The 22,692-nt window shown below is 49.0% G+C and overlaps 1 protein-coding gene across 3 annotated transcripts in view; it reads left to right on the top strand.

Moving 5' to 3' along the window:
- Nucleotides 1-22,692, top strand: part of CLEC16A (C-type lectin domain containing 16A) — a 210,078-nt gene that overhangs the window by 135,304 nt on the left and 52,082 nt on the right. For all 3 annotated transcript variants that reach the window (XM_079943839.1, XM_079943840.1, XM_079943841.1), the window contains exons 19-21: nt 18,076-18,227; nt 20,374-20,578; nt 22,286-22,450. In XM_079943839.1, the coding sequence (XP_079799965.1) occupies nt 18,076-18,227; nt 20,374-20,578; nt 22,286-22,450 (522 nt within the window). The remainder of the gene's footprint in view (nt 1-18,075; nt 18,228-20,373; nt 20,579-22,285; nt 22,451-22,692) is intronic.

Genomic DNA, 22,692 nt, shown 5'->3' on the forward strand with positions numbered 1-22,692 from the left:
CCACGTTTCAGGTACTCAGTAGCCACATGTGGCTGGCACGACAGAGAATGAAAAATTTCACTTTATTTTCATTTAAATAGCCACACATGCGGGTGGCTCCCATCTTGACAGCACAGATGAAGGGCATTTCCATCAACGCAGAGAGTCCTGTTAGGCCAGTTGGGGGGATAAAGTCAGGAAACAGGGAAAGCACAGGTCTTGGGGTCTTTCAGAACCCCGGCTCTGTGTTCTGAGAACCCCTCAAGTGCCCTCATCTGTGGCCTGGAGGGCAGGTGCGGCAGTGATGATCACAGAAACAGTGGTTACTGGGCACTGATCCCCTGCTTGTTTAGTCTCCAGTGCCTGGGAGCTAAGTGCTCTCATCACCCCTCTTTACAGTTGGGAAAGTGGAGGCCCAGAGCCTGCCCTGCATGTAAGCCCCCAGCACATGGCAGGAAACAGAAACGGTGAGGCTTGCGAGCCTTGTCCAGCCAGAGCTGCACGTGGGGGTTAGAGGCACGGCTGCTGGAGGTGTCTCCGCCCACTACCCAGCGTCCAGGCAGACCTCCGCAGCCTGGCTGTCTCCTCTTTTCCTCGGCCCGTGCCTTATTATTTATCTCCTGGTGGACAGCCTGACTAGCTCCCACATAGAGAGCAGAAAAGGCACCTCCCGCCTTTTCTTTGCCTTCCTTTTGCTTGATAAATTTGAATCCATGGCATCCTAGCTCTGCAGACGTGCTCTGTGCATCAGGCTCAGGGAGGCAAGGGGTTTTCAGCGCCCACCATGCTGTCGCAAGGAGGTGGGTGTGCGGGGCTCTCAGCTCCCCGGATTCTGTGCTTCCTTGCCATCTGTTGCTCCCTTCTACCATCCCGCCCAAATCTCTGTCTCTCTTAACCTTTCCCTTTCTTTCCCTGTTGGTGGATTTCCTCTGCTAAGAAATCAGCAAAGCAGCCAAAGGCAGTGACGTTCACACAACCCAGCCAAAACGGAGCCACTCGGCTCTTGCTCTAAAAGCAGCCGTGTCTGAGCACAGGTGGTCAAACGTCGTTTCCCCGGCTGGTCCAGATTCATCCAACTTAGCATAGAGTGTGACCCACGGAGTCTTCTTACAGGATTGGGGTTTGGTTTTAAGTGGTTTCAAGTGTGTGGAGGCACTTGGGTCTGACTCACCGTGGGTATTTCCTGCCTGGGGTCCTGGGAATTGACCGTACTGAAAATCACAGCGGCACAGCCTCGGGCAAGTGGATAACTCTGGCGAGGTCTCAGTTTCCTCATCTGTGACCTGTAGATGATAGTACCTTCTTCGTTGGATTGTTTTGAAGCACAGAGCCAGGCACTTATTAAAATTCTCAATAAACTGCAACTGTTAACTTTTGAAATTAGCATAGATGTGCATTTGCAAGCGGCACTTTTTTTTTAATTGGAGTAGAGTTGATTTACCATGCTGGGTTAGTTTCTGGTGTACAGCAAAGTGATTCAGTTATACATATATATATTTTTTCAGATTCCTTTCTCTTATGGGTTATTATAAGACATTGAATATAGTTCCCTGTGCTATACAGTAGGACCTTGTTTATTTTATATGTAGTAGTGTGTTTCTGCTAATCCCAAACTCCTAATTTTTCCCTCCCCACCCCTTCCCCTTTGGTAACCATAAGTTTGTTTTCTATGTCTATGAGTCTGTCTCTGTTTTACAAATAAGTTCATCTGTGTCATTTTTTTAGATTACACATATAAGTTATATCATATGATATTTGTCTTTGTCTGATTTCACTTAGTATGATAATCTCTAGGTCCATCCGTGTTGCTGCAAAGGCATTATTTCATCTTTATGGCTGAGTAATATTCCATTTTGTGTGCGCGCGCGCGCGCGTGTGTGTGTGTGTGTGTGTGTGTGTGTGTGTATACCACATCGTTATCCATTCATCTGTCGATGGACACTTAGGTTGCTTCCATGTCTTGACTGTTGTAAATAGTGCTGCTGTGAACATTGGGGCCCATGTATCTTTTCAAATTAGAGTTTCCTCCAGATATATGCCCAGGAGTGGGATTGCTGGATCATGTGGTAACTCTGTTTTTAGTTTTTTAAGCCACCTCCATACTGTTTTCCATAGTGGCTGTACCAATTTACATCCCCACCAACAGTGTAGGAGGGTTCCCTTTTTTGCAAGTGAAACTTCTGAATAGTCTGTTTGCAGGATTTGCAAATTAACTTTTGAAGAGTCTCTTTATAAGCAGGGTAAGCGTTGCCTTCCCATTGTGTAAGCATACTTTATACTAATAGGTTTATTCAAGTTATTTGTTTATGGTCTGTCTGCATCCACCAGACTGTGAGCTGTGTGAAGACGGGGACATTCTTCTTCACTCCTGCATCCTTAGTACTTGGGGCTGTAGCAAATACACAGTAAATATTGGCTAAATTGATAAATAAAGGACCGATTGGGAAACCTTATTAATTTTTTTTCATATCCTTAGTAAGCCCTTTTTTCATGTATATTATAAGTTCCAGACTGGGTCTTAATTAGAAACTTCCAATTAAATTCCTGAATTAAGGTTCAGCAAATAACCACAGGCAAAACCTTTAGTTGCCACGGCAATCTTCCCTGAGTCCCCAGTTCTGAGCATCTGGTTACACTCCTTGGTATGGCTTTAATAAACAGCCGTTACTGACAGGTTCCCCAGGTCCTGAAGCCCCGCCCTCCACCAGCCCTTGCTGCCTTGTTCCACGTACTCCAGCCCCCGTGAAGGACAGCAGTCTCCCAGACTCCTCATGTTCTCATATGTCGCTGACCCACGGCTCACACACTTCCCCCTGCCAACTGCAACATATCCTTCAAAAGTCTGTGAGGACCCACCCGCCTTGAAAAGCTAAAGTAAAAGGAATGAATGAAGAATGAATTGCTTTCCTTATTTTGCTCTTCATGAATTTCATAGAGTGGTTCATGTTCAAGTTTACTTTCAAAAGAAGAAAAAGCTCAGAGGGGAAAAATAGTTGAGATTCTTGATTCTTATCTTGTTTGAAACGCAGTTTAGTAATTTAAAAGAAGGCCATCTGATTGGGTGCCTAGGATTATACAGAGTTAGCTGATAAGATTTAGTTTCATATTAACTGCATCACTTTATTTTTTTTCTTTATTTTTTATACAGCAGGTTCTTGTTAGTTATCTATTTTATACATATTAGTTTATATATGTTAATCCGAATCTCCCAATTCATCCCACCACCATCACCCCACCACCACCTTTCCCCCTTTGGTGTCCGTACGTTTGTTCTCTACATCTGTGTCTCTATCTCTGCCTAACTGCATCACTTCAAATCACGCTTTGGAAGTGTTGTTCCAATGCCCAAATGTCTATCGATACTCAATTTGAGCACTAGCGATTAAAAACAGAAAGCAGGCAGTTTGGTGTGTGAAGGATACAGCGTTTGTTTAAGCCCAAAGGTATGGCTTGTCTCCACCAGAGGTCTCCCATATTTTACTGTTAATGTTTGAAGTATACTGAATTCCCACCAGCTAATTAAAAATCAGGCTGCTGTGCCAGTAAGCATTCACTCTGTGAACTAATTTCTGCCAAACGGCCATAAATGTGTCCCCTGGTATGAAATTTAGATGTTCTTTCCCATCAGAAAAGAGGTGTGTGGCTTAGTCCCAACCTCTTCATTTCAGGGAGAAGGAAACTGAGGCCCGCCCGGAAAGGTCACTTGCCCTAACTGAGGCCACACAGCCTCGTACGTGCCCAGCTGGGATTCAGACCCAGGCCTCTTCTCGCTCTCAGCTCACTATTCTCACCAAACCCTTCATGCTCTCGCCGAGGAGTTTAGAATGCTAATTCTGTTATCCCTAGGTGACAGGCACTATTCTAGCACTTGACAAATATCACGGAGTCTCCACGGCAGCAATACTGTAGCGCTGTCATCACCCCATTTGATGGATGAGATACCTGAGGTCCAGAGGGTGGACAGCAGCGTGCTGAGGACCCGCACCAGGCAGTCTGGCCCCTTCCCCATGCTCTTCACCACCAGGCTATGCTGTCCCAGGAGGCTAAGACCCAGAGAAAGGACAGATATAGAGGCAGGACCCAAGTGATGGGCCAGGGAATGCGTGTGGATGCCCCTCCAGACATTCTGACCAAAATCAGGCAAAGAGCTTGAAACCCCAAGGGACAGGTGATAAGTGGGAGGCTAGTGCTAGGCCATGAAAGGTCAGATGCAAAACCGTATCAAAGAGGAACCCGCGAGCCCTCTGGAGAGGGATAATGGCTTGATTTGGCCTGAAGCACTGCTCTCTTCCCCTGCTTGGTCAATTTCTGGGCTTCTTTCAGGATTCAGTTAAAACTTCACCTCCTGCAGGAAGCCTTCCTTGACTCTGACCTGTGTCAGTGGGCTTCTTCTGGCCTTCTGCAGCTGCTGGCCTTTCCCTGCCACGGCCTTTGTCACGTTGTAATGTAATGGTCACTTGTTTGGTCTCCCCCATGGAACACAGGAGCCCCTGAGGGGTGAGTCTTGCCCATCTCTGTGGACGCCTTTGCCAAGCACAGGGTCCAGCCTGGAGGAAAGTGCTTCAGAAATGTTGGAATGAAAAGTGTGAGACAGTGAAGGGGAAAGAGGATATGAATGGTTCTATCTACAAAGCCATTTCCTTCTACCACCGTCCTGTCTAGAGAGAGGAGGGTCCTGGTTGGATATTAGGAAGACAGAACATTCCCCACCCAAGAAGGGCCTTGAAGGTCAAGCTCAGAGCCGTTGACCAGAAGAGCCCCCTGAAGTCCAGCCAGCATCTGTGGGTGCACAGATCCCCCACAGATGCCTGTGTGACGCCCAAATATGGCTTCTCTAGTGATGTTAATAGTATAAATCCTGGCAGTTTTAACACTTGGGGGAAACACTCTAGCCCATGCCCTCTGCCAGAAGGAACCCCCTTCCTCCCACCCCTGCCCAAGGAGGGAAAATCCCCTGGGCCAGATCTGCTCTCTAGAATACCCTGTGTACTTTTCTGATGAAGTATCATAAAGAGGAAATCTGAGGGAAAGAGAAGATTCGGCCCTATCCTCAAGAACCTTCTGTCAAGAGGGAAAAAGGAGATGTGCCCACATGACCCAAGCAGAGAAAATCACAGGCCTTCTCTGTACCTCATCTCATCTGCTCCTCACAGAATCCCTGTGAAGTAAGTGGTATATCCATTTTTCAGATAAGGAAACTGAGGCTCAGAAAGGTCACCCAGAGCAGGGACCTCCGTCATCCCTGTAGCCAAGTGTCTGGCACCCAGTGGCCGCCAGGCAAATGCCAGGTGGAAGAATAAAAGAAGGAAGGGAAAGACGGAGCCTTCATATCCTGGGGAGGGGCCCAGAGCAGAGAAATCTTGGGGGTGGGGGACACCTGGGCTTCTGAAGCCCAGGGTACCCTCCTTCATTGGCTGCTGGGCTTCTGAGTAGCAGGAAGGAGGGAGCCCCACCCAAAGTCCATTCTGTCTGTCTCAAGTCTGTCTTGCAATGCATGGGGAAGAGCTTAGGTATTCAAATCTTTTCTTGGAAATCTCAAGTATTCCATTCGGCTGCCTCAGAATTAGGTTAACTTTATTTACTCATGCTAAACAGGGCCATTTTCTGAGAGGAAATTATGCAATGTCCTATGCAGATGTGGCATCTGGAGAGTGAGCGTCAAGATAAGTGTGGTTGCCAATGTGTTATAAAGATCAGATCGCTGTGCCTCTGGTGGCAGGCTGTGTGTCACTTGATAAGGGGATATGCCATGCTCTACCTGGAATTGCCGCTCACTTGGATTCAGATTCTGGTAATTACATTTCCACCGAGTTGTCTGTCTGTGAACTTTGTTGAGTGCAAAGAAGGAACAGGGAATAAAGCACTTGCAAGTGGCGCATCCTCATGTAGGCTCAGAACAGTCAGAGGGAGCTGCCCCACACACATCTAGACATGTGGCACAAGAAAAGTCAAATTCTTGCCCTTTGTTCTCCCAAGAAGAGAGTCTCTTGAAATTTTCCAAGGGGAATGGTGAAGACAGAGAGGGGATGGGTTTTCTTGGCCACTTTGTGAAAATCAGTCACATTATTTTGCTAAACATGACATGTGCTTTCCAACCAAGAGTGAGGAAGCAGCCATGGCAAACCCATCCTCGGGAAGCAGGTAGAACTGAGCCCGAGCCCAGCTCTGTCCCCAGCCTGTGCGTCTGGCCTCCCCAGGCCTTCAGCTCCTTGTCTGAAAATGGCAGCAGGCCCTCCCTCCAGCTAGTTCTTGCTCCTGGGTCACTTAATAGTCACCAAGGCACCAACCCATCACACGGTAACTGCTTGAATAATTGCTGAATGAACAAATGGCAGACTTATCCACCCATATCAACAAAGTGAGTGTTGATGTAATATCCTCAGTGGCCCTGGAATCCACTGGGTGATGTTAAGATTCTACAAGGTTAAGAAATGCTACAAAGAACACTACAGGTACCCCTCAGGCCCCAACTCTTCCTGTTAAATTCAAACTCGGGAACCAAATAGATCTTCACGGCGAGAATTAATAATAACCTTTGATTGCCCAGCCTGAGTGTGTTACGCACGCTGCTGTGTACTTCTGCACCTTTCACAACAACCCTAGGTGGTCCGTTTTTCCCCCAACATTTTCTTTTAAAAAATTTCAAGCATGCAACCAAGATGACGGAATTGTATACGGAACACCCTGTACCCATCATCCACATTCTGCCACTAACAATGTACTGTACGGTTGACCCTTGAACAGCGGTGGGTCCACTTATACATAGATTTTTTTTCAATAAGTACTACCTCTATTTTCATTTTATAGATCTTTAAGTGTGGGGAAAAGTTTGTGTTGGATTAGAGATCACAGTATGTGGAATCAAAAGAACTAGGGTTTAAGTCCTGATTCTATCCAGTGTTCAGCTAGCTTCCTGCCCTTGGGTGCCATTTATCACTTCCTTTGTTTGGTTTTTTTTTCGTTTTTAATTTATTTTTATTTATCTTTGGCTGCATTGGGTCTTTGTTGCTGCGCACGGGCTTTAGTTGCAGCGAACGGGGGCTACTCTTCATTGCAGTGCACAGGCTTCTCATTGCGGTGGCTTCTCTTGTCGCAGAGCATGAGCTCTAGGGGCACAGGCTTCAGTAGTTGTGGTGCGTGGGCTCGGGAGTTGTGGCTCGCGGGCTCTAGAGCGCAGGCTCAGTAGTTGTGGTGCATGGGCTTAGTTGCTCTGCGGCATGTGGGATCTTCCCAGACCAGCACTCAATCCCGTGTCCCCTGCATTGACAGATGGATTCTTAACCACTGCGCCACCAGGGAAGCCCCACTTCCTTTGTTTTTGAGGCAGAAAAAGCACTAAGTGGATTTTCAACTGCACAAGTGGTCCGCACCCCTAACCCCCTTGTTGTTCAAGGATCATCTGTACTTCTTTTATCACATGTCTACTCTTGTATCCAGCCATCAGCCCATCTTTTCTTTCTTTTTCCTTGTTATTTTTTTCTTTTTTGCAAAGTCAGCTGCAGACACCAGTACCCTTCTCCCTAAAAACATCAGCATACATATGGTACAGTAGAGCAAACAGGCCTTTTATTACCCTGGCCTACAGATGAGGCAACCAAAGCAGTCAGGAGCTCGGGGTCAACACAGCTAGAAAGTGGCAGGGCCACATCTCAACCTCAGGCAGCCTGGCTCGTGACTGTTCGCTGCAGCCATCCCTGCCTTTCGAGCTGTAGTTATGGGGTGGGGAGCAGAGCTAGGTGCCTTGGGAGTGTTTCAGGCAATTGTCTCTTGGAGCTCTGGGGGAGGGGCCGGTGGCAAGGACACCGAAGGCCAGGTCATCAGTGTGGGTTTGGGGATAGCCTGGTGATCATGGCTAAAATATTGGAGCCGAGCACTAGGTGACAGTTTCCCTGGGTGGTTGGGTTTCAGTACATATCCTAAGACCTGCATCCCTGATTGCTACACCCCCTTGCAAACCCGAGGAACACCTGTACCTTTCCCCCTTTATTCTTGGAGGGACAAGACTCATATACCTGGCAGTAGAAATTGCCAAGACCTGCTCTCCATCCAGGAAATATCACACTTTACATCTGCCCTGTGCCGTGCTGGGAAGGAAGGCTTTAGGGAGCTTCAAAGAAGACACAGTAATTGATTGCTACTTGCAGCAAATAACCCATAAGCTGTTGCTGGGTTGATGGAGAAACAGTTACTTAATTTTCTTCAAAGGATTGATTGGACTGTCAGGAAACGCAGCCAACCTAATTGAGTGTGTGCTGGTTCACACCCTAAGTGGGAACCGTCACATCTCTTTCTCCTTTTGATTTCGGAATGTCATGGGCCGTGCGTGGAGTCTCCCCTTGGTGCTCAGAAGGCTCCAGAAGGTCTGGGTGTCACCCGTACAGGACCATTCTCCTCCTTTCTGGGTCTGTAGAATCACCAGGGCCCGGTTCCCTGTCACCCAGCTCTGCCGGGTTACATTTGAATCAGCACAAGACTTCCTTTTCTTGGCACTCAGAGTAGCTCCCAAGGAAATGCATGTGACTTTCTCATGCCCCGGAACGGCTATCGTTTTCAGTTTTGTAGCAGATGTTGATGGAGTGGTGACATCTGGGAGATGGATTGCAGTTTCCCAGAGGGCATCTGGTGGACTGCCTTGTACCGCCTGTGCCTCCCTCTCCTCCCAGACCTCCCCCAGAGAGCCTGATGGGGCCCGATGATTCATCAGCTGCTTCCCAGCCCTGCATTACTGGTTAAGGCCTCTCCCCTCAGCTGCATCCTGTCATCAGAGAGCCACGCCAGGCTGGTTTTCCGTGGAGTGGCTGTCAAAGCTGTATTCAGTGCCACAGGGTACCTTCTCTGTCTCAAAGGGCTGCCATCTGCCCACTAGTCTGAAGGCTTCATGAGGGCAGGGGCTCGGCCCATCCTGCTCGCACTGTATCCCTGCACCTGAATGGAGCCCCAGGGCGGCAGGTACCCAGCGTGCCAGAAAGAGGAGGTCCCAGGGCTGCCACTAGAAGGGGCCGCCAAGTGCCTGGTGAAGGGGGACCTTGCCCAGGAGCACACAGCCGGTTCACGCCATCAGCCACCATGAGATCAAACCCCTGGGACCTGCCTGCAGAGAGCTCTGGTCATTCGACTGTCCCCCTGCTGGACCCAACCAGTATCCTTCACCCTTCAGATCTAGCCGGGATCAGGGGTGCCCCCTTCTCTGAGGGAAACAGGGGTCGCTGCTCTCTCTGGCCCCATCCTGAAGACTAAAACCCCAGGTCACAATCAGCTTGTTCAGGATGCTGTGAAGGCTGCATGTTCCCTCTGGCTTCATAGCTCATCACATTGTGTCAGCCATGTGCCGTTGGGGATGTTACTTGACATCCTGCAGTTTGTGTCCTTGGGAATCAGTGAACCCGCCTCATAGGATCCCAGGAGCTTGTCAAGTCGGAGCTCAGTGCCTGGCCCACAGAAGCACTGGTTGTGGCGTCAGCACAGAACTGCTGGGGGCAGGGGAGGGGGCCCTGTCCAAAGACAGCCCTGACAGTCTTTCAGCATGTGGTTTTTGAGAACCACAGGCCCGAATGGCCCGGCGTCCCCCCTGGACGCGGCCACCAGCTCCCAGGGAAGTCAGGCATCTCCATGTCTTAGCTCTCCCTGCGAGGGCCCACGGTCCCCTGCAGTTTCTTCCTCACTAATCCCTGGCACACCTGCAGGTCTGGAAGAGAAACCCAGCCTGCTCTTGGATCCAGAGAGAGGCCAGGACCACACATTCCTTGCAAAAGGACTCAGATGCTTTTCTGCTCACAAAGGAAATCCTGGTCTCCTATTAGCTGTGAAAGGTCCCTGTGGGCCTGTTATCTTAGAATCCCAGGGTAAGCCTGCCTTTCTCAAGGAATCGGTACCTTGTTCCCAGCCCTTCCTGACCTCTGATTAACAGAAGGCACCTGAAAGACTTGGTAGTGTTTACAGAGTTGGTAATCTAAACTCCAGCTGTGGTGGTGTTCCAAGAATTGGACCTAAAGCCCAGGGTATTGGATTTCAAAGCGCTGGAATTCAGCTGGCCCAGAAATCCCACTGTAAGGATAAAGACCTCGATTCTAAATGTATCTGCAGCCACCAAGCCAAGAATTAAATTACGGTATTGGCATCCATACTTTATTATGAAGGGATCATTTAAATACAGCAAAAGTCAATCAGCCCCATTTATTGCTCAGTAATGAGCTATGGCCTGTCAGAGGGAGCTGTGGAGGAAGAAGGCTTCAGCCCGGGGGGGGCTAAGAGGACAGCCGTTGCAAAGTCCTTTGCCTTCAGTAGGGGAGGACCAGAAGATGTTAGCATCTCTGCATCCAGTGATAAATACTTCTTCATCGCCTGCCACTGCCCAGCCCCGCTCCTGTGGGTACAACAGTGAGTGAGACAGGTCAGGCCCTGCCTTCTTGGGGCTTCTGTCCAGATAGGGAGCAGGCCCCAACCAGGGAGGAAGGAGTAAACGGGACCCTTGGAGGCTGGCAGGCGTTAGGGATCAGCAGGGGGCTAAGGTGGGTAGATGTGGTGGAGAGTGAAGGGGTGGCTGGGTCCATCACCCCACAAGAGTTCTGAGAAACAGCCAAAAGCCATGATTTAGTTTCTCCCTCTGAAGAGCCTTAGTCTAGAGCCTGCATCCAGCAAGCGTGACTTTACCTCAGGCGGAGGGGTTCTGACCAGTGAGTCAGGGCTCCAGAAAAAGTCAGGGCACTTCCAGGCAACAACCACTGCTGTGCTGGGTGCGGCCCCAGGCCTCCCTCAGATCTCTTGATGGTCCTGCCAGGGTTATAAGTAACCTGAGATGCAGAGAGGGAGGTGGCTTGTCCAGGGTCACACAGCTTTTAATGGCAGAGCTGGGATTTAAACCCAGGTCTCTACAGCTCCAAAACCCAAGCCGTTCTTACCCAGACAAGTTGCCCTGATTCTGCACTTCATGGCAAGGTGGCTCTTTCAAGCTTTTTCCTCTTCTCCTCCTCTCTCCCAGCATCTTAAACTTCTGTTGGAAAATGGCTGCACTCCTTTCCCTTCATGCTGCTAAACACTGCAGGACCTTTCGTGCATCCACATCAGCCCTGGGCTGTTTCTCCAGGCTGGTGCTCCATGGTGTGGTGTACAGCCCCTTGGTGGTGCTGGAAGAATTTTAGAATTTTAAGTGTGCCTGGATACAGTACTAAATTACACTAAATCACAGTTGCAATTCTCTGTTGCTGAGTAACAAACCACCTTAAAATTCAGTGGCTTAAAACAACTACCGTCATTCACTTTGCTCACAGATCTATAATTTGCCCAGGGCTCAGTGGGAATAGCTTATCTCTGCTACACATGGTACCAGCTGGGGACTAGAGGATCAGCTGGGGGCTGTGGGTCCAGGGCCTTGGTTTCTCTCAGTCGGTGTCTCCATGGTTGCTTGGGCTTCCTCACAGCATGGCGGATAGGTTCCAAGAGCATTTTCATGACCTTGCTTAGAAATCATACAGGATCGCCTCCACTGTACTCTGTTGGTCTAGGCAATCACAGAGGCCCACCCAGGTTCAAGGAGAAGGGACACAGACACTACAACCTGATGGGAGGAGGGTCAAGGTCACACTGTAAGAAGAGCACATAGTGGGGGAGCTATTGCTGTGGCCAACCATAGAAAGTATAGTCCACAAGAAAATACGTTTCAGTGCCCCTCGGGTCCTTTCTGTTACATCAAGGAGAAGGTCTCAGATTGGTACTCGTTTGTCTTAGAACTTCTCTAACTCCTGGGACTCCCTTTTTATCAAAAGAGCAGGCTTTAGGCTATAATTTAATAAAAAGATCTTTTCAATCTATTTTCATGGTCACCTTGTTTATTATAAGTAATTCAGCTTTTCCATTCATTGTAATGATAGGAAGTTAACTTTTAAAATAAATTTATTTTGGTAAAACATGAGTGCTTTCAAGAGGAAAATTAAGGACAAGTTCTACTTTGCTGCTCTAGATTTACTCTCACCTGAGCATATGAATAGGAGGTTCCTTTGTCTGTTGTAGCAAAAGTTTATAAACAACCTGAATGGCCATCAGCTGGGGAGCTGTGACATCATTAAGAGTCACGACTGCAGTGGGAGAGAATGCAGCTATGAAAAATAGTGAGGCACGTCCCTGCGTGCTGATGTATCACCAAAACGCAGGCTTCATTGGTAAAAGCAAAGGGTGTATGTGGCATCTGTGAAAGGCAAGGCAGGGGGTGGGGGGTACAGCTACATGTCCACTTGGAAATGCAGAGTGGACAGATAACAAGACATCAGTAGTGGTTGCCTCTGCAGAAGAGGACTGGGGAGATTTACCATCCACTATAAAAAATTCCACATCTTTTTTTTGTTTTTGAAAATTGACCCGTTTCAATCTCTTGAAAACAAAAACACGACACAACATCAGTTTTGTTTTTTTGTTTCGTTTTCTTTTGTGTTGCCATCTACAATTCAGTTATATCTAAATTCTAAGACCAGAGTCCCCTGCCCAGAAGCAAAGAAAAAATTCCACACCTTTTAAAATAGGAACATGCTAATGTATTATTTATTCAAAGAGATTGATAAGCTTAATGTCTTCAAATAGAATAAAGTGACAAATCTTTCCCCCTTTCAAATAAATGAACCGAAAGGCAGTGCCTAAGGGTAGGAGGAACACATCACCCCTCCCTGGAGGGAGGTTCCTTCTGGTCCTGGGGTGCAGTGGAGACGTCTGTCATCCCACCTGCTCTGCCCCTAGGGCCCGGTCCCTCCCCACATGGAGACTTGGTCTCCATTATGGTTTGTGGTCCCGAGCCCCAGCATCCCTGCCGGCCCCCAAGCCCCTTGCGGCAGTGCCAAGCCTCATTCTTCACGGTCTGGTTCCCTAATACAGGATCTAACACCCACACGTTTGTTGAGCTGGATGCCAGAGCTCTTCAGCTCACACATCTGGCCAGTTTGGAAACGTGCACACCTGTGTGCCCAGAGGCGCTGCCGGTTTCTTGCCGTTGCCCTGGTCTCAATGATGGTCACTGCACTTAGGGACCAGGGAGAGCCGGCCGGCCGACAGCTGGGCCTGGTGCTGCTTCCCAACCCTGGCTGGGCCCCGGAAGGACCTGAGGCCCTTTGTGTAGGAGAGTCACTTTTTTTTAAATTTAAGTACACAAACAACATACCTCTTGGAAAAATCAGAACACTGCATATAAATTAAAACGACTTGACCCCTCACCCACAGTCCCACCTCCTCCCCTCCAAAGAGATAATCACTCTGCACCCTGCCAGACATTTTCTTAAACTTTTCTTTTACACACACATACTTGAGTCCATAGAAAATATGCAGTGTGATTTTGTGTGGTTTGATTTTATACAGATTGTGTCATGCTGCATGTGTCATGCTGCAACATTTTCCACTCAGCAGCACGTTCTTGAGACTAAACCTTGTTGAAACATCTAGAGATCTCATTCCTTCCTTGTTATTGCCATATGTTTTTACACCGAATAAACATACATTTTTTAAAAAAGCTTTCCCTTCTCACTGGACATCTGGGTCATTACAGACCGAAATCCAGCTGTCAACATCCTTGTTCCTGTCTCTCAGCCCACGCGTGTGTCTTCCTGGGAACATACCAATTGCCGGGTCATAGAGTGTGAAACTTTCAGTTTTAATAAATAATGCTGATTTGCCCTTCAAAATGGCTACGTTAATTAATTCTACAAGCAGCGTTTGAGAATGTCAGTTTTTCTGTGGCCTCCCCAGTACCTGATGTTATCAGCCATTTTTATTTTTGCCAGTGCGGTGGGATCCAGTTCTCATTTGTCTCCTGATTTAGCACAAGGGGGAGCACCTGTGTGTGTGTTCATTCTCTTGTCTGTGAATGGCCTGTGGAGTTCTTCATATTTTCTCCTTTATTCATCTTTTGCCTTTTAAAGGTATTTTGCAAATATTTCCCCTCGTCTGTTTGTGGGCTCGTCTGTTATCCGTGAGGTAAATTTTAATTTTGAGGTAGTTTATCAGCCTTACACTTATTTATTCATATGTGTGGATCCTCGTTTCTTTTTTAGAGAAATCCTTCCCTAAGGTCATATGGATAGTCTGATAAATTTCTGTCAGTTTAAAAACTAAAGCCCTCGGCCCCACCCCTTTTGAAGTGAAGTTGGTGGGGGAAGGACGCAGGAGACCCAGGTGGGCCGAGAGATTTGAGCAGTGCCAGTGTAGGGGTCGCCCGTCACCTGCACGGGCCTCCCCCGACCACAAGCCAATCCTGAGAGGCCGCCACGCACCCCGACATAGCCGCCCGCTTCTGAGTCCTCCCCACAAGCCTGCATCCCTCGCTCCCGCTACCTGGGTACCCGGCACGCCTCCGCCCGGCTCAGAGTGAAATCCACGGGCGCCCGCTCGCAGGCAGCAGGTGAAGGACTTGGACCGTGGGCAGAGCTGGGCCCCGTTCCACAGCTCTCTCTCCTGGGTCCTCCTCCGACGGGAATGCTCACAGCCAGCATGTGGAGCAGCTGAGGGGAGAGCCCAGGGGGTGAAGGCGTTTCCTAAGATGCCGCCCCAGGGGCCCGCAGATGTCACCCCAGCCAGACTCCCTTGATCTCTCTGCAGGGTACCCATATGCCCTTCTGTTAGTCCACGGAAGCCGCTTCATTTCTCCTTAACTGCCCCCACAGCTGCTGAAAAGCCAAGGGCTCCCTCCCTCTTGGAGCCATCCTGTCTCACTGGTGACGGTTGCCTCTTAGTTTTCTTACAAAATCTCTCACGGGGCTTTGATGTCTCAATTGCATTTCTGAAAGTTGTTCCACTTTGGGGTTTTGTCCTTCCTTTTTTGTTCTTTGTGGCAGAGGTGGTAGGTCTATTTTTGCCCCTGAAGTCCCTAAGGCCCCTGGGCTTTGTAAAGGGGGTTGCCTGCCGACAGACCCCACTGACACCAACGCCCTGGCTGTGCCCGCTTTCCCGGCTCTCACCCGCACATGAACCTCTTCTGTGAATGTGGGGAAAGAAGAGCCAGGTTGTCCTGTTGAGGGGGGAAGGGAAGGGGGAGAGAAAGAGAAAGGAAAAAGGAAAGAAAAGGCATCCTTTATGAGTTTAGTTTTCTCTTTTTAAAAAGTAAAAGATTCTAATTGGGGAACATGTTTTAAGTATTGAGTAAAGAAAATAAACTCTACCTACCACAAAGAAAATGTTTGTAAGAAAGAGTGTGAGGACTTCCATTTCTGATAATACAGGAGACTAGTGTCTTCCATGTGGAACTAGAAATTCTGGATACAGTCATTTTTAGAACTCTTCTTAAATACTTGGCTGGACCCTTGGGAAAGGGAGGACGTTTCTTGCCCTCAATAAGGGAATGTGCAATCCAGACCGCTGAGCCTGTCTGGTGCTGGTGTTTGCCACAGGGTATCTGGCTGTGCCAGGTGGTCATATGCTGGGGAGGAAAGACAGAAACACAAGGTCTTTCAAAGCTGAGACGATAGACCGGAAGGCATCCCATGAAGCCAGGATCTCAGACGGATTATGCTCTCAGAGGGTTAAACTGAGGTAGTGTGGGAGGTGGGGGGAGGGGGAAGAGGAGGGAGGGGAAAAGAAGATGGCAGAGGAGAAATGTACCTATCATCCCTTAGACCTAAATGAAAAGTAAAAATGGAGAGGGGGTGTGTGGCGAAACCTTGGCAGAATACCTGAGCCCAAGGGTTTTTTGTTGTTCTTTTGTTTGTTTATAAATTTATTTATTTTATTCATTTATTTTTGGCTGCGTTGGGCCTTCGTTTCCGCATGCAGGCTTTTTCTAGTTGCGGCGAGCAGTGACTACTCTTCATTGTGGTGTGCGGGCTTCTCATTGCAGTGGCTTCTCTTGTTGCCGAGCACGGGCTCCAGGCATGCAGGCTTCAGTAGTTGCGGCACGCAGGCTCAGTAGTTGTGGCTCGTGGGCTCCAGAGCACAGGCTCAGTAGCTGTGGCGCACGGGCTCAGTTGCTCCGCGGCATGTGGAGTCTTCCCGGACCAGGGCTCAAACCCGTGTCCCCTGCATTGACAGGTGGATTCTTAACCACTGCGCCACCAGGGAAGCCCCTGAGCCCAACTTTGTCACATGTGCTTGGGGCCAGAATTGTTACTATCTGTGTTAACTTTCCCCCCAACCGGCCACCAATAAAATGAAGCCAAATATTAGGTCACAGAACGTATTGGGGTGATGAAAGTGCTCTACAACTGGAGTGTCACCGTCAGTGCACAGCTGTAAATTTACTAAAACTCAAACTGTACACTTAAAATGGGACAATTTTATGGTATATAAATTATCCCTCAATAAAGCTGTTTACGAAAAAAAACCCCACCTACCATTCTTCTAATCAGGACTGTCGTTTTGTTTTTTTTTTGTTTTTTTTTTTTTTGCGGAACGTGAACCTCTCGCTGTTGTGGCCTCTCCCGTTGCGGAGCACAGGCTCCGGACGCGCAGGCTCAACAGCCATGGCTCACGGGCCCAGCCGCTCTGTGGCATGTGGGATCTTCCCGGACCGGGGCACGAACCCGTGTCCCCTGCATCGGCAGGCGGACTCTCAACCACTGCGCCACCAGGGAAGCCCTCAGGACTGTCTTTTAATGTTTCAGTATATTTCTCTGTGCTTGTATTTCTTTGTAGGGATACTTTTTTTTTTAACATATCAACATCATAGTTATAAAGTTTTTATCACCTTGTTCATTTAAAATTGTAATGTCTTTTCCAATGCCATTGCAGTTATTTGTAAATAGGATTTTTTACTTGGGTCTGTAATACGTATTTCAAAAGTACATGTTGAATACTTTCTCATTTTAAAATAATTTCAAGTAATACAGTGGTATAGAGGGCAAAAATTAAAGTTCTCCTGTTGATACCACAGACACACACACACACACACACACACACACACACACACACACTCTCCCACCCACCCCAGTTCTCACTTCCCTCCCCATAGGTAACCACAGTTCACAGTTTAGTTAAACATAATTTTTAAATGGGTATATAATTTTCCATATGATGGGAAAAAAATCATACTCAAGTGGTTCCCCTATTTGGGGGCATTTAGGTTGTTTCCTAGTTCAGCTGTTTCTTTTAAAACATGTTACAGAGGGGCTTCCCTGGTGGCACAGTGGTTGAGAGTCCGCCTGCCGATGCAGGGGACACGGGTTCGTGCCCCGGTCCGGGAAGATCCCACATGCCACAGAGCGGCTGGGCCCGTGAGCCATGGCCGTTGAGCCTGCGCGTCCGGAGCCTGTGCTCCACAACGGGAGAGGCCACAACAGTGAGAGGCCCACATACCACCAAAAAAAAAAAAAAAAACATGTTACAGAGGGTTTCACTGGAGGGAACTCAAAGCAGACTGTATACTTAATGGCCCTGCGTTACTCTGGTGATTTCAAAGCCATCAAGGACAAGCAGTAAATTAGACCTCAAATCTGGGAGTAACTTCCAGCTAAGAGAAGGGACCGAGCATAAGCTGAGGACCCCCTGCTAAATGCTTTACCTACCTGTTCTCATTTTAAGGCATCAGACATCTCAAGATAGGGGACATTATTCCCATTTTACAGATGGGAAACCGTGGTTTAGAGAGGCCAAGAGCCTTGCCCCAGATGGCGCATCATCTAGTGTAGAGCTCGGCTCTAAGTTGTCAGACACCAAACTGAGGTCTTGGTGATTCTATAACCGAGCGAGGGGCTCTTCCTTTCCCGTCTTCACTTAATCTAGGTGAACGCCGTCACAGGTGTAAACCACCAGCGCCTGCAGGGAAGCACTGAAATGTTACTGGGATTCCGGATTTGTTGGTTATTTTTTTAGCTACAGGTGCAGTGCCTAATCCACAGCTAACATTGTACTGATGCTTTATGTACTTTATCTGAGTTAGTCCTCACAAACAGTGCTTTGAGTGGGAGGGGCATGATCCCCATTTTTCAGATGAGGAATCTGAAGCCCAGAGAGGTACAGTAAGTTGCCTACCATGACTTGGAGGAGGGACTCAGACCCAGGTGTGTGTGACTTCCAGCCCAGGCTCCGGTGCCAAGCTGCATTGCCCGGCAGAACACAAGTCAGCTGGAGTGTGTCCGTCAAGCTGGGCAGCGGACTGCACCTCACTATGCTCTCTGTCCCCCTCTACCACAGACAACAGCGACCTGATCGCGTGCACGGTGATCACCAAGGATGGCAGCATGCTCCAGCGGTTCCTGGCTGTCGACATTTACCAGATGAGTTTGGTGGAGCCTGACGTGTCCAGGCTGGGCTGGGGAGTGGTCAAGTTCGCAGGCCTTCTGCAGGTACGATGGCCGAGAGCTCCGGAAGCTCTTCTCGGTCGGCTGTACAAACACCCACAAAAGTGTCATCTTTACGGTCAAGTTCTAATGACATAAGGGCCACATGAACAGATTATCATTGACAAAAGTTAGAATACCTCACAGATAAGAGCCTAGTCCCCTTTGACCAAAACCCAATTCTGACTCCTCTCATCCATTATCAGATACGGTGCTTTGCCGAATATGTGTATGACTATAACTACATGTACTGTTTTTAAAAATTGTACAACATATAGTTGGAATGGGGTGTGTGTGTGTGTGTATTTTTTATCCTGTCACATTGAATGTATTGTAAACTTTGCTTTTTTCACTCAACTAATGTTTCACTCAACTAATGTTCTGGAGAACTGACTGTGTTAGTCTCTGCAGGCTTACTGGTGTTCTTTTAACTGCTTCCTGACCACACACCAAGGCAGAGTTAGCCAGCACCCTGTGGCTGCTTCCAGCTTTTTACCCTTACAGACAGTGCTGCCGTGAACAGAATTGCCCTGACTTCCTCGTGCACTTGGGCCAACGTTTCCCTAGGGAAGATACCAGGAAGTTGGGCTGTGTCTATTTCCTCTCTAGAATGATTGTTGCCGCTGGTGATTTATAGACGTTCCTGTGTCCTCCACCTCTCCAGCAGGCCTGGGCTCTAAACTGTCAAACGTCAAGCTGGAGCGTGGGTTTTCTTAATGTTTGTCTAAATGATGGGTGACTAATGCCAGCTAGTTGGTCGAATGAAGCGTGGAACCAGATGAGTTGAAAACAGCCTCCAGCTCACGCCCTCCCCAACCATCACCCCCGCCAGACCCCTGGGCCCTGAGTTGCCCTGCGCTGAGTCCGTTTCCTTGCTGGGCAGTCCTGGTTGCTGGCAAGGCCTTGCTGGGGCGACCCACATCCACCTCTCCAGGGCAACCCACTCCCCAAGAGGACCACCCACGTGTTTGAGGATGCTGTTGCAACCATTTCCCAGCCTCCTCTTTTTCAAGATCTTTCCATTTAAAAAAGGTCTTTTACAGAAGGTGGTGTGAGAAGCAGCTATCTGAAGAACCTCTCATTTAGAAAAAGACTTCCACGTACGAGACTGTCCATTAGGTGACTTTGTGCTTCTTATTTATCTAGGTTTATGATCAATTTCCTTTAGAATTTAGTGTCAGGAAAGTGTTTTTATCCCTCAAAGGATTAACACATGTCGTCCCTCAGACAATGAAAGGCACATAAACCTTTTCTTTTGGTTGTCTTCCAGTAGCTTCCATTTGTCAGGCCATTATTACATGCCAGCCTCTCTCTCCGTCTTAAAAGCATAATATCTCATCTAATTCCCACTGCAACATTTTGTGCCAGATTGAATGCCTGTGAACAGTATCTGTCTTGCTTCATGAGCCTTTTCAACATTTTCCCCACCTTTCTGACTTTCATGTCTGTCTCCTGTCTCCTGCTTTTATCTCAAACCTTACTTAGTGGGAAGCAAATTCTTTGCACAGAATCCAATCTGAGGTTTTAGATTGGATTTGTCCTGAGGATACTTGCTGTACGTGAGTTCTCCTCTACCTTTCAAGTGTAACTTTCTTCAAATGTCTGCTAAGTGGTCCTCCCCTGTTCCTTTCTCGGAGTTAGCTATTTCCTTTAGGGACCAGGAATTTGTCAGAGACATACAAATGGGAGCTAAGGATGCCCCCTTCTTAAGAGAAGCAAGGAAGGAATTGTTACGCTGGAGGAGATCACACTGGAAAGGACTAGGAACTTGGGTTTGTTATCTCTAGTTCTCCGAAGCAAGAATTGTTGGAGTCTGTTGGGCTCCCTGAGGCCCCATGTAGAGGCTGGTGTCCCGTGTGTTTACTAGCTGCCTCAAGTTCTCGCGGGGATGGAACCGGCCGCCACGGCCAGCATCAGCCACTTGAGCTGTCTGTGCTTCCCACCGCTCACTTCCCGCCAGGCCTGGCCTGGCCTGGTTTGTGCCCATCCTTGACTCTCTCAGACTTGGGGGGCTGATGGTCTCCTCCAGAGCAAAAGCAAAGTTCAATCTGGGGGACCTCATTCTAGATGAGACGTGAATCCACAGCTTCCGAGCAGCTACCTTCCCCCTGAACCTAACAGACACCCTTTCTTTGGCCTCCTCCCCCCGCAGGACATGCAGGTGACTGGCGTGGAGGACGACAGCCGCGCCCTGAATATCACCATCCACAAGCCTGCATCCAGCCCCCATTCCAAGCCCTTCCCCATCCTGCAGGCCACCTTCGTCTTCTCGGACCACATCCGCTGCATCATCGCCAAGCAGCGCCTGGCCAAGGGCCGCATCCAGGCGAGACGCATGAAGATGCAGAGAATAGCTGGTGAGTGCAGCCCCGGCGGGTGTCCTCTCGGCAGTGGGGCAGCAGCTGCCGCAGGCCATTAGCATGACTCTCGCGTTGACCTTGAGAACCCTTGTGACTCCTCTAGAAGAGGAAACGTATGGTTCAGGAATAAGTTGTGTTTTGGTGAGAGAATGGAGAACCTTGAGTGTTTGGTTTCTACAAGTCTAGGGCTGCTTGGAAGAGGCAAGCCCTCCCTCCCAGGCAAGAGGCAGCTGTCAGTGTGGGACGACGGTTCTCCCTCCCGCACACGGACGTTCTCTAGCGTATGCCTGCAAAGCGCTTCGACGTTCCTCTGCCACCTCTGACCCTTAAAACAACCCTTGAGATGAGTAGGGCCTGTTCTGCCCATTTTACAGAAGAGTAAACTGAGGCTCAGTGACTTGCCCACAGCCACGCAGGCAGTTAGTTGGCAGAACCCAAACACAGAACTTCCTACACTAAAGCCCATCCCTTCCTCCTCTCCGTTCCCAGCTCTCATGAGAGGCAGCCCTGCCTGGTGAGGGGCCGTAACCCAGCACTGGATTCGGAAGTGTTATTTCACATTGCACCGGGACTGTGGTGAATCTGTGAGGTGGCCCTACACCGCCCAGTGTCAGGAAGACCCCAGCTTTCTTAGAAGTGAGGGCACTGAAATGAGGGCATTCCCTTCATCAGGGTGGAAGGCACAGCGTCCTCCTCGGGGAAAAGGCGTTCTGTCAACTCCTAAAATCACGAACAGCCTTTCACAAGAAACCAGTGCCTTTCAGCTCAAGCACCAGTGGTCGTTCTGGTGTGGTCACTGGGAGGCTTTCCAGTCCACTGGGAGAGAAGGGGAGCGTTCTCGAGGGGTCACCTAAAAAGAAACACTTGGAGGGCAGGGTTTCTGGATATCGCGAACTCAGTCATTTCCTGCACGTGCCCCGTTGATTTGCGCAGGCTTGCATCCCATATAGTCCTCATCTTATTTCTCACTTAGCTGAAACTTGGCCTCCAAAATCATTACAGAAGCATTTTGTAATGTGCAAAGTGACTTAAATCATTCAGTCCTTTCTCTTAAGATTTATTTCCAGAGGGTTGTTTGTTTTTTTTTAATGTAAAGCAATTTCTCACAGCTGGCATCAAGGCTAAATATTTCATTTGAAAATTGAGAATTATGCCGTAAAGTGGCTGTTAGAACTAACGCCTTGGGTGTTTCTCACATTGATTTTAAAGCCCCTCCAAATTGCTGTATCGTGAGATTTCTGCGTGGAAGAGAGGACAGCAGCAGAGACACACACACTCATAAATACACAGGCACACGTGCGTGTAAGTTCTGTCTCACACACTCTTCCCCACACGCATAGATTTATGAACTTTCACAGCAGAATTGGCCCCGTTTGCTTTGGGGTCTGAAACTGTACCCAGGGCTAAGCCTTGGTAGGGTCTTTAGTGTATGGAAGCCAAGAATCCGAGGTGAAGATGGGCCTGGCGTTCATCTCTGAACCACTCTGTAGGCACTGCTTGTGTTATGAGCCTCAGGCGGGACCCTTGGTGTCACGCTGGTCTCCCCAGCTCGAGGCTGCTGGCTGCCTGCTTGGCATTGTCCGAGGGATGTGCCTGGCAGGGATGTGGCCACACCTGCTACAGCCGTGCCACCCAAAATCTTGTCACCTACATTCCCATCCCACGCACGTGCTGAGCTTGAACCACGGGTTTGTTTGAACGTAGCCCTCCTGGACCTCCCGATCCAGCCGACAACTGAAGTCCTGGGGTTTGGTCTCAGCTCGTCCTCTACCCAGCACCTGCCTTTCCGCTTCTACGACCAGTGCCGCCGGGGCAGCAGCGACCCCACAGTACAGCGCTCTGTGTTTGCGTCGGTGGACAAGGTGCCAGGTAAGCCGGCCCCCACCCTGTGCCACCTCCTGTCCCCTCCGGGGAGCGGGAGAGGGGTGGTTCCAGGACCTTCTCTGTCTTGAGCCTGTGTAGGCTTTCCTTCCCCTCTCAGAAACCCCGTTTCTTAGAACTTATCAAAGTGCTACACAAGATTAAACACAAGCCCCAGAAAGAAATCTTGGCTTTCTCTTTGGTGTTCTGCCGCCGGGGTTTGGTTTTCCAGAGATTTGTTTGAGGGTGTG

This window comes from Stenella coeruleoalba (assembly GCF_951394435.1).
Source record: "Stenella coeruleoalba genome assembly, chromosome: 15".
In the NCBI taxonomy this organism is placed as follows: domain Eukaryota; kingdom Metazoa; phylum Chordata; class Mammalia; order Artiodactyla; family Delphinidae; genus Stenella; species Stenella coeruleoalba.